Genomic DNA, 12321 nt, shown 5'->3' on the forward strand with positions numbered 1-12321 from the left:
TTTAACCTCTTATAATGCACAATAAGATATTATAAGAAAATTACTAACGTATAACGACATCTTTTTGTATTCCGTATTTTAAATCTGATCCTTTAAAGGATTTAATATATTCAATCTTTAGCATAAATAATATTTTACTGTCTAACTAAATGTAATGTTGCTTAACTAAGTTAGTACATGAATATTGCAAGGAGTTACAAAAAGTTTGATCGAAAGTAACTGGAATCAGGAATACCGCAATATAATCCTGTGGGTTTCCGGTTTTTAATACTACCAAAATTTCGTTTATTTTAAATTCAGAATCAAGTGGACTATTGATTTAAATAAATCGGCCAAGAGCATAATAAATATGTTAACATTTTTTTCGCCTTATTGCAATGGATTAAGGTGAAGAAATATACACATATTCATGAACTCGACTGTACCAGATATTTTTGAAAATATTCTATTTGAAAATATTATTTTTGAATATATTAAATATTAAAATATATAGCATTTTTTTACTAGTAGTAGGGGTAGTAGTAAGTACTAATATTGATAATTTTAACAAACGTCTGTGTATCAAAACTAAAGGCGAATATTCAGAATATAATAACGTTCCGTTTCAGTTAAATAATTGTATGTCTTAATGGTCTAAAGTACGTTTTAAGGAATGTTAGATAAAAATCGGTTAATATAGACAACCATAGACTTGACCAACTTTTTAAGTTTACCATAAGTCAACCTATCACAGTTATAAAATAAGCTTTCATTTGATATAACATACGATTAAATAACAAAAAAAAGAAACTGTCCGAACGCAATTTTACTAGGCAACCGATTTGCAACGTGTTAATATAAATATTATATCTCATTTATTTCTTGTCACAAATAAATTACAGATGAGGGTAGATATTCCTTATAACGTATATATCCTACTATAATTTTTAATTACCTACATTCTGTAAGAGACGTGTAAGTAAAAAAATATTCCCAGAAATTATTTATCAACACACCTTTTTACAAGCTTTTATTTACTTTCACCTGACCGTTGTCTGTTTGTAATCAAATCTTGCAAGTTAAATTAGATCCACTTCCCGGTTTCCGATTGAGCTGAAAATTTGCATACATATGTAAGTCGGGTGACAATGCAATATTATGGTACCATCGAGCTGATCTGATGTTGGAGACAAGAGGTGGACATAGGAACTCTGTGATAAAACAACGCAACCTAATTGTGTTTGGGGTTTTTAGAATTGGCTCGATGAGTATTAGTTGCCTGTGGAAAGTAAAGTACAGTCAGCGATAAAAGCTTGTACCAAAAATGAAATTTTTGCCAAAAACTTATTTATACATCACACCTTTTTAATACTCGAGTAAGTCAAGGTATAAAATATACAAATGTTACTACTTAACTTAATGAGGTAATTATACAATACACGCCAAGGAAATTACTTACATGTCTTTTATAATTGCCATTGACTCATTTTCTCAAATGTATTTAAGACTAAATTCATGTGAAAACCAAAGGTAGTGAATTAGTGAAGGTCGGTAGTTTAGTTTATAGAAATATGGGACTATTAACTATTGGTGTCATAGCATTCGTGGTAAGTTTTAAATACTTATAGTCCATATATTTCAAAACACACACACGTGCACATACGCATGTGAAATTATATACAGCAATGCCAATACAAGTTAATTGCATAGATAGTAAATACTTGATAAATAATATATGCGATATACCACGTGTAAGATGATATAGTATGTTATCTTAAATTATATATATATATATTATATGTATCGCATGAATGACGCCTGGCACAATCTCTAAGAGAGCAAGTGAACGAAATTTGTTCTTGAAAAGATATAAAGGTTAAATTATTTTAAGTTAACTTAAAATTAAGAAGGGTCATTCTACTTTTTACTGCAAGTTTTTGTGTCCCCTGAAGAAATTATTTGGTTTTTATATTTGTAAATTATGTAATTTTATTAAATGTATATCAATATAAAGCACATTTCAATGCCGCACTAACGATACCTTGCAACCAAAGTAAAACATATTTTATATTCTTTTATAAGTAACAAAGTTGTCATTATGAGTAAAAGACCTGGGATGGTAACATAGTTATATATTTTCATATTCCAGGCTAGAAATTCTAAAAATAAAAAAATCAAGTGTCAAATATTGAGGCCTATTCTGTGCATATAATGTTTTAGTTGCTAGTGTACTAACGCATTACGAATACCTATTCAATTTCAAGATTGATTGATATCGTAAAAACCTGCAGTAATAAGTAGAATGACCCAGGAATAAAAATGTATTACAAGAATACAGTATAGATTCATTTATTTCATAATAGTAATTATCAATTAAATTATTTTCAACGAACCCACATACTAATTTTTATACTATGATCGTCAAATATTATAAATAACTCTTTATTATTAATGCAAATATCAAGCAATATACATTATAAAAATTCATCTTCAAATATCGAACAACAATTTCAAATAGTAGAAATATGAAAACAATGATATGGCTACTAATGTCAAGGATGGTAAGGTCAGGTGGATTAAAAGGAACTATGGGGAAAGATGGACCCTTGTAGGTAAAATAAACAGTTAATAAGGCAAAATAAAATAAAGCTAATTCATAAAAAAAAAAAACTTAAAAATCCTTATGAAGAATAACTTTCCTCATGCTGTTTCTTTTACCCTGAGAAAAATAAAATATGTTTCCCTTACCCTACCTGACCTTATACTAGTACTTAAGTACAAGTATCCCGTAATGATTCTCAAATAATGTTATATATGTACATGGAATTATTATAATCTAGCATATTATAGTCCATGTAAGCTGATATTGCACCGATTTGAACAAAATGTGGTAGTGTCATTATAAAGACTTTGTAAGCAACAATTTTTTATGGACCCAGGACTGCAATAAACGTATATTTAATTTAATTTATTAAGGATCATATTTACATATAACGGGTCATCCATTAATTACATCACACGGGAGGGAGGAGTCACTTTAACTTCATGTAACTGAGTTTTCGGAACGAAAATCCTTTTTATTCGTGTCATTTTCTTTCTGACTTGGTTTTGTGTTATTTCTAATATTCGGCAATACTAATTAAGTATTATTATTTTTTTATTAAAATCATAATACTTACCTCATTATTATTGCCGATTTTGTTGAAAACAAACTACGGCACTTCAAGGGGGGAGAGATTTGCAAACTGTGTCCAAGCGTAACAAGGAGGGGGAGGGGTAAAAAACCTAGAAATTCGTGCGACGTAATTAATGGATGACCTCGAATTTGTCATCAATTATAAGAATGTGACACTTTGTCATAGCAAAAGAGTTACTTTGATCTGTCTCTATTTTATTAACGCTTGAAATTTCAGATTTCACTACCCTTGGAAGCTTCGCGTATCTCGCAAAATAACGGTAAGAATCATTATTAAGAAATGAAAGCAAAAGGGTCAAAATTCTTTTCGATGTCGTTGTTTTTTTTTTGCCAAAAAATGTGACGGAGTGGAGCCTTTTGTAGGGGGTGAAATATAATTTTTATTTCATGTTAATCATAATCTACAGCTAGAGAAACATGCAATACCGGTCGACTCTTTTTATTTATTTGATTAAAGACAAAAATACAAGCGTGACAGAGTGGTCATTTGACCCAAAATGTCGATTTTTATTAATATCAAATCCTGAAAATCCTATTTACTCAGACATTCAATGTATGGACGAGTGTTACCTAAATTTACCGTAACTGCTCCTATATACCTAGCAGTGTACTATATGTCTAGACATATAGGACGCTGCTAGGTATACAACCGGATATCATGTTAGCATGATGTCCGGTTATTGTGTAATATAACATGAAATGAAACAACCGTATGATATTACATATTCCGATATCATATGCCAGTTTTTCATGCCATGACAGGGCCAGGGGCTCCACGATATTCATTTTTATTTTCAATTTACTTTTTATTTCATAATTGAAAAAAAAAATATTGTGAAATAAAAATACAAAAGGAATAAACTAATTAGTATCGAACATTTTCTTTCAATAAAAAAAAATATATAAATATATCAACGTTGACTAGTATTATGTTCTATTGTGACTGAATATACTTCACACACAATAACAACATTCAACAATTTTTAATATTGTCAATTGCTCTAAGCAAGATATAAAAAAATGGAAATGCAATAATATTGTGTATTTTTTGTATGTAAAAAGTTAAAAAATCCTTTCTGGATTGACATGATTGTTAATATTAATTACTTGATTGGTTTTTATAAAGTGCGTGTCTTAAATATTCAAACATTGTTATGATCTTATGATTCCACGATTTATAGACTGATATACTTAATTATAAGCTTTTATTTAACTTGCCCTGGGCACTCTTAGTTATTGTATTAGTGTGGGTAATATAATATACATATAAAAATAAATCGGATGACAATGCAATATTATGATGACATGGAGCTGATCTGACGATGAAGACGGTTGTCCTAGGAGGTGGCCATAGGAACTATGATAAAACAGTGAAAACTAAGGTTAAGTTGCCTGTGGAAAGAAAAGTACAGTCAGCTAGAAAAGCTTGTACTAAAAATATTTTTTTAGCCAAAAACTTATTTACAGTTGTACTCGCCATACCAGTCTCTTGGAGAAAATATTTCGGAAAGCCTAGTTCACATTTCAAGTACAATTATGTGCCGAGGAGTGAATACTATGAACCGAAAGTGTCAGAAGAACCGGACAACTATATAGAACGACTTATTAGAGAAGCTCTTCAAGGTAAACAATATTTAAAAATTAATACACTGAATTATCTCGTTAAATTGAAAACTTACCTACATCGGAAATGTTTTTTGTTAATTAAAAATAAGTAACCAAGATAGAAGTCTGATTATATTTTTCCTCGTAAAATTTATAGTAATGTTAATATTGTGTTAAAAATTTATAATTTTTCTTCGGTAAAAAAAATATCATTCACCGGTATTTTTTTTGACATTTTCCTCCATAAATCTTTTTTTTTTCACTACAAAAAAAAACTTTTGGAATGTACAATTTAAGCTCTTTTAAATGATACCCCACTTGACCTAGTCACTAGACTTTGAAATTTGCCCCCTCTTCATATTGGGCATTTTCCATTGTTATTAAAAATTAAAATTAAAAATACTTTTAATGTGTCAAGGTTAGCGTTGTTCATAACTATTTCAAATCGATAGCTTAAGTGGTTCTCGAGATATTTAGCGTTGTGACAGACGGACGGACGGACGGACAGAGTACCTCACCATAAGGGTTCCTTTTGTACCTTTTTCGTAGGGAACCCTAAAAACGATTTTTACATTCTAAAGCTAGGTTCATACGGCGTTAATCTGTCGCCGTCTATGCGAGAAAGCCGTCTAGCCGTGTGAACGATTTTGCAAGTTGCCATACAAATCTTGCTGTCACTATACGGTATGAAATAACTATAACTATTGTGTGCGAGGGAGACACATAGGCAAATGATACAACAGCAAATTAAGTCATTTTGTTTGGTATCGAAATGTAATGCAGGTATTTAACATATTACAGCTCCACGTAACATAGAGAGAGATAGAAGATCCACTTCAAGAATGGACATCGACACGGACTACTATTTGTTAATTGATAATGATCATTGAAACAACATAAGCACAAAGGTGAAATAATTTAAAAATCTTAAAAAAATTATATTTAGAAAATAAATTTATTTTAAAACTTTTAAAGATCTTTAGCTTTTTCGCTAATATCATTTGGACATTTTTGGACAAAGAAAGTTACCTATATTTTGCTGTAAACAAGATTCTACGTATTTATTAAGTAAATTTTTTGTGTTTTGAAAATTTGGATAAGAGCACCGTCATCGATATATTTAACGTATCAATGCATTAAAATAAAGACATTTTTACATATTTTACTATACCTATTTTCGAAGTCAAAACTTGAAATATTAAGAGATAACACAAGTCAACAAAAACCGGGCAAGTGCGAGTCGGACTCGCGCACGAGGGGTTCCATACCATTATTTATAAAAACGGCAAAAAAATTAAGTTTGTTGTATGGGAACCCCCTTAAATATTTATTTTATTCTGTTTTTAGTATTTTTTGTTATAGCGGCATCAGAAATACATCATCTGTGAAAATTTCAACTGTCTACACTGAAAAAAATAGATAGCCGAACTGGTTTTGTAACTTTACTAAATAACTAAACTACGGTTATAAGAAAATAAACTTTGCATAAATTTACAAACTTATTTTGTAGTGTATACCCAGTACCTGAACACTGATAGCCAAACACGGTTTTGTAACATATAACACATAGTTCGCAAGTCCCAATTTTTGTGTAAACAGTAACCAAAATTTTGTTACAGTTATGCAAACATTTCTTTCAGTGTAGCTATCACGGTTCATGAGATACAGCTTGGTGACAGACGGACGGGCGGACGGACAGCGAAGCATCAGTAATAGGGTCCCGTTTAACCCTTTGGGTACGGAACCCTAAAAAATAAACTTTTTCTCGTCTTTCTATTTTAATCGAATTTTGGTACTTTTCGACGGAATAATGTTTAGTAATTACATTATTGCCCGTAAAGTTTGTTTTTGAGCCAGGAAGCTGCCAGCTTTTTTGTCAATAAAGAAGCTCTGAGCTCCCAGGCCCCACGGACCGAGGGTCTCGACAACGAAAAATAATACTTAAATTTTACATATTTTTAAGTACCTATCCAATTTATTATGTAAAATTGCTCATTTTCTATCTATTTAACTACAATTTGTCATACAATTCTACACGTGCCATCGTCCCAATTACTATTTTGTAAATAGCGCTCAGCCAAGCTTGTAGCCATCAGATAAGGTAAACGTTTACTTTTAAATTGTATACCCTATTGGAAAAAAAAATGTGAGCCTGTTTGAATTCAGTAGTTGTTCTTGAAGCACACTTAATATGCTAAGAATAAATATATTTTATATGATTATTTCCGCACCAACTATACTATGTGTGACAAACAAAGCCTATGTAAGTTTTATCTATTTTTTTATTATGTCTTTACTTAAATTAAACATATGTAAAGTCCATTCAGCCTTCCTTTTTGACTTCGAGCTTCAGTTGCTGTATTTCCACTCCAATGCTTCAAGCAAATCACACATAGTTGCATTTTTCTAAATCATTTTCTTTGCGCTGATGAGCTGTTGGCCTGGCGGTAAGAGCGTACTCCCATCTTAAAGGCCGGCAACGCACTTACAACCCCTCTGGTGTTGAAGGTGTCCATGGGCGGCGGTAATCGCTTACCATTAGGTGATCCGTCTGCTTGTTTGCCTCCTGTATCATAAAAAAATCCGAAGGTTATGGGTTCAAACCCTGGCTCGTACCAATACCAGCACCCAGTTCCAGTCGCTTTTCGGTGAAGGAAAACATCGTGAGGAAACTGGACTATTCCTGATAAGGCCCAATTTTCCTTCTGGGTTGGAAGGTCAGATGGCAGTCGCTTTCGTAAAAACTAGTGCTAACTTCAATTGTCCAGCGAACCTCAGGCTCCCATGAGCCGTGGCAAAAAACCGGGACAACGCAAGGAAGATGATGATTTTCTTTGTGTTGAATGACTTCTCCAATTGCATACTGGTATGGGGGACATGTGTATTATGTTGCCAATAAGTACTGGAATTATGTTATTTATCATATTTTAAGGGTCCTTTTGCGTTACGGATTACTTCGTTCACGGTATGCCATTCACCAAAACCTACGGACTGCACCGCTATCAATGTTCGTATATCAGGGCCTGGCACCATTGCTGTAAATACTACTGTTCTGAAAACCTGCTCTCCGGCTAAGGTAATTACGGGTAACCTATCGTCTATGGATCCAGACCAAATTATTAGTCAACTTTTTGCATTTTTTATTTTTAACATCTTTTTTTGCTTTATACGATACGACCGAGGTGTGATCCCTCAATTTTATCCCACCACACATATACGAGTAGATCGTGTCATGCACGACGACGCCTAACTTGACTCGTAATGACATGTTAATAAAGGTTAGATTTGACAAATCTGCGCGTAATCGTGGATGACACATACTATACGAAAGGTGAAAAATTTTTTTCAGAAAGGTAAGATATTTATTGCTTTTAGGTCCTGTTTCACAATGTCCAAGTAAAGTATTGGATAGCTAATTGACAAATAAATAAACCGCCAGATAAAATTTCCTACAAAACTTAGCACTTTATCCACCAGTTAAGCTTACAATTCTACATAATTATAAGATTGTGACACGCCAACGATGACTTTATTCGTCAGATAAGTGGCAAGTAGCTTATTCAGAACTTTACTTGGACGTTGTGAAACAGTTAATACTTAAGTACTTTTTAATATCAACTATTCTTATTTTATTAGAAAAGGACACTTTTAATATTATTATGCTTACGTTTTAAGTGTTTGTAAAAAGTTTATGACATAAGTACTTTGTAAGTACTAATGAGAAAATCCATTTTGAGGTGTGAGGGCTTCAGGGCGGGGGTTAAACCGAATCTCACAAAATCCCACGTGGGGAGAGATAGTCTACTCGAAAAGCTGAAAATGGTGAAAAATAGAGATACTTACTTCTAAAAATACGAATGTTGTATAGCAAAATGTATTAGAAGCGTATACACTTTCTTTTTTTGTAGACAAAAAAGGCGGAATAAAGAGGACTTTTCCTTATATGCCAATAAGTATCTCAAAAAATATTGAAATTTAATAAAAAATGGAATAGAATATTATTAAAGAGGAGGAAACTTTAAATCAAAAAGTATTCACTTGCAGAACTGTATTTCCATTATTTATACTTTTCATTCAACGCTGAACTTTGAACTTGTCGAGTAGACTAAGAGGGGTATTGGAAAATACCAGTAATACTACGTAATTTTATTGGGCAAAAAGTAGTGTAAAAATTTGATAGAATCTGATTAATTTAAAGTAAACATGTTTTTAGACTTAAAAATTTACAAATACAAATACGTTTATTTCATATTTAAACGATTCCAAATCGAATGATTTATAATATATATATATATATATATTATATTTCATTATTTTTCTTAAATACCAATCTTCACTACTCTTAATAAAAATAATACAGCAAATTGTGTTTTGCTTAATAAACATTTATACTCAACAATCTCACGAAACCTCACAAGTGGCCGGGGTCAAAAAATCCTCATTAGCCCCTCACGTGATTAACGGACACCCCCTATTGATTTTCAGGGTAAGCTAGTACTGTCGGCAAATGGAAACGAGGTAACTAGAATGCAGGTGCCTAAACCGTGCGACCATGTATTTATCAGGAGTGTGTTTGATTCATTGTACAATATCAACAAAAAGTGTGAGGTTTTGAAGGTATGTTCCTGTCCTTTTTATAGTAATCTGAACCCCTAGTGTAAATTTATTCGATAGCGTGACATGACGTACACGTTTGCGTTAAGTCTCATTTTGCACGGGATTTAGAAACAGCGGGCCAAGCGTGATGTTTGGAAACTCAAAATCCGGTCAGGTCACACTATCGATTAAAATTACACTAGGAGTACAGACTATTTAGCAACTATTTTACTAATATTCATTATTCGCAATCTTGTTTTCAACACATTCCATACAAATATTACGAGCGCAGGGCTAACCCAAAACTGTAGTTTTTTATTTCTCTTGCTCTGGACGTGGGTCATTGTTGTTTTATGAAGTGTGCAGAAAGTGATATGTCTCTGCACTAGAGCATTTTCAATTCCAAGTACGTTTTTTTAATTTTATTTTTACAATATTTAGTTAAAATTTGGTTTTAAATGGATACTTAGCTCTCCAGTCCTAACAAGGCTCCTGTACTTTTTATGAAGGACCGTTTTTTTTTCAGGGGCAGTATGTGAATGAACTTAATATTGGACAATTAGTAACTAACTATTTCGGTGGAAGTTTTTTCTACGGAAATATTTCTTTCAAAACATATATCTATAGTGACGAATGCAATTTTTCCTGTAGCTCTATGCAACTAGAATTGACGCCTGAAACATAATGTTACTACCTAAGATGTATTAAATGACTTCCTACCTTTAGAAATTAAAATCATATTATCAGGGACCGTACATTTCATGCCGTTGACGCAAAAATGGCGTAATTTAACATACAGGCCCGCCTTTTTACAATACTAGAAGTTTAGATAACTTACTTATTGACGCGTAGAAACATAAATACTTGTTATGCAAAAAGATGTATTATTTAATTAATTAATGATGTATTATTTAGTTGAGTGACAATAAGATGAAAGTCAGTTAGAATTTTCCGTACTGATTGACAAGTATCTATATCAATTAACTAAAGTAGTTGACAAATGATTAATTATTACGAAAATTCTGATTGGAATCACACTCTACGAGTATGTCATTTCAACGGCATGAAATGTACGGGCCCTGCATATTACCTTTCGCTACCTATCTTACTTTATGTATATACATTTATAGTGACAATATATTTTTAGAGTTTTTTTTTTTTTTTATAACCTTGCTCTATTTATTGACAATAACAATATACATAATGGATATATACAGATGATTTATATACGCCGAAGGTTATCTGGGACAAATCGTTTTAAGCGATAAAACCTACTATTAGGTATTCCTTTGTTATAATCAGTGTTTTATTTCCCGTCATCTCTATTTTCTCTGTAGTATAATAAATATGTATTAAAAATAGCTGTTACTTTAAACTTGTAATTTTACTGGGTACATAAATTTCAATTTTTGTAAGTATTATAAGACTTAAAAACTATGTTAATACTTAAACGTATCGTTATGGGACAACAAACCTGATCAGCAATCATCTTCAGAATGATGTTTGTGCTATTCCTGGTTCTACGCATTAATTAGGCCGCTTTCTAGCGTATAATTGCTTCGAAGCCGTCGGTTCGAGCCTTCGGAAACGGTAACAATATGCCCTAAGTATTTAAACCTATCCAAAACTAAACTTAGCCATCGTTAACGCTCTTCCATATTAGTGCGACAGTGACAGTTGCGTTTCATTCGCTACGGAGTGTTAACTATTGGCACGTTAGCTACGCACCCTGGTATGTATAATTGTTATAATAATAAGCCCATAGGGCAGCTTGTGGCGAGCTGTTGAGGAGTAACGATCCCACGGACCCTCAGTACTCTCGAGAGTCAATCAGGGTCTCCGTCTCCGGCGTGTCTTCGTCGGTCGGAGTGGACCCCAAGTGAACCCGCAGGATTCTCAGCTCTGGCTTGCCTTCATTGGATATCCAGAGAGGAGTCGTTAGAGATATATGCTCCAGGGGTGGAAGTGAAAGATGCATAAAACACTAGTTGGCAGTGGCTGTTAACAGTCACTGGGTAGAAAGCGGCGCACACTTTTCTACACCCTGAGCCACTCACACCGGTGTTGCTCCTGATCGTCTTTACGACGGAAGTTTCAAGGGCCCATCTAGCTAGCAGCAAGTCACCGTCTGCCTCGATAACGTATGCAAACCTTGTTATGGCAGGTGTCCAGATCTCTCAGCAATAGCCTATTCTTTTGACCTACCAAACTTCAACACCATACCCAACACTCTTCTCCACTGTATTTACAATAGTCTCTACGCCAGCTGGGACTGATTTACGAGTATCTATGATGCGGAGATGCGGGCCGGGAGGCATCGGCCAACTTGTAACGAACGAGTAGTCCTACACAAGTATATGTAATACAGACGACAATACAATAATTTAGTACAAAGTAAGTGTGGTTTTAAAAATTATTTGGCCGAAACCTATTGTTTTTTTTATGGAGGATAGGCAGACGTTTGACTACGATCTCACCTGATGGTAAGTGATAATGCGGTCTACGGTGAAGCACGCTTACCTACAAGATACCTATTTACTCTTGCCTTGAAGAGATTCAGATTGTACTCATGCGGAAACACAGACTCGGGCAAGGCATTCCACTCCTTGGCAGTTCGCATAAGGAATGTTGAAGCAAAACGCTTCGTGCGTATTTGTGGATTAGCTACCATGAAGCGATGGCGGAGTGCCGATCCCTAGGTAAATCGTGCTCTTAAAGAAACCGGGTGAATGTCGGGTGTCCGAATAGAAGCTCGAACAAAGGCCTTCTTACACGTGCCTGGAGAACTATTTATAAATAATTTATACCGGCGGTTTACTTCCTTAAGAGCAAGCCCGAAAAACGTTCCAAGGACTTCTAAAGTGTACTTTTGTTTTGTTGCTAGAACGTGAGACTTATTTATTAATCATGTACAGTCAAATAAGAAATAAAAAGCAAGTAAATTG

The 12321-nt window shown here is 33.4% G+C and overlaps 1 protein-coding gene across 1 annotated transcript; it reads left to right on the top strand.

Annotated features, from left to right (window-relative positions):
- The first annotated feature begins 1480 nt into the window (after positions 1-1480).
- Positions 1481-5754, top strand: LOC133524920 (uncharacterized). Its single transcript, XM_061861075.1, has 4 exons — positions 1481-1586; positions 3393-3435; positions 4643-4798; positions 5582-5754. Exons 1-4 carry the CDS (start codon positions 1551-1553, stop codon positions 5668-5670), a joined length of 324 nt encoding a protein of 107 aa, XP_061717059.1. The 5' UTR covers positions 1481-1550; the 3' UTR covers positions 5671-5754.
- The last annotated feature ends 6567 nt before the right edge of the window (positions 5755-12321 follow it).

The sequence above is a fragment of the Cydia pomonella genome, chromosome 14 (assembly GCF_033807575.1).
Source record: "Cydia pomonella isolate Wapato2018A chromosome 14, ilCydPomo1, whole genome shotgun sequence".
In the NCBI taxonomy this organism is placed as follows: Eukaryota; Metazoa; Arthropoda; class Insecta; order Lepidoptera; family Tortricidae; genus Cydia; species Cydia pomonella.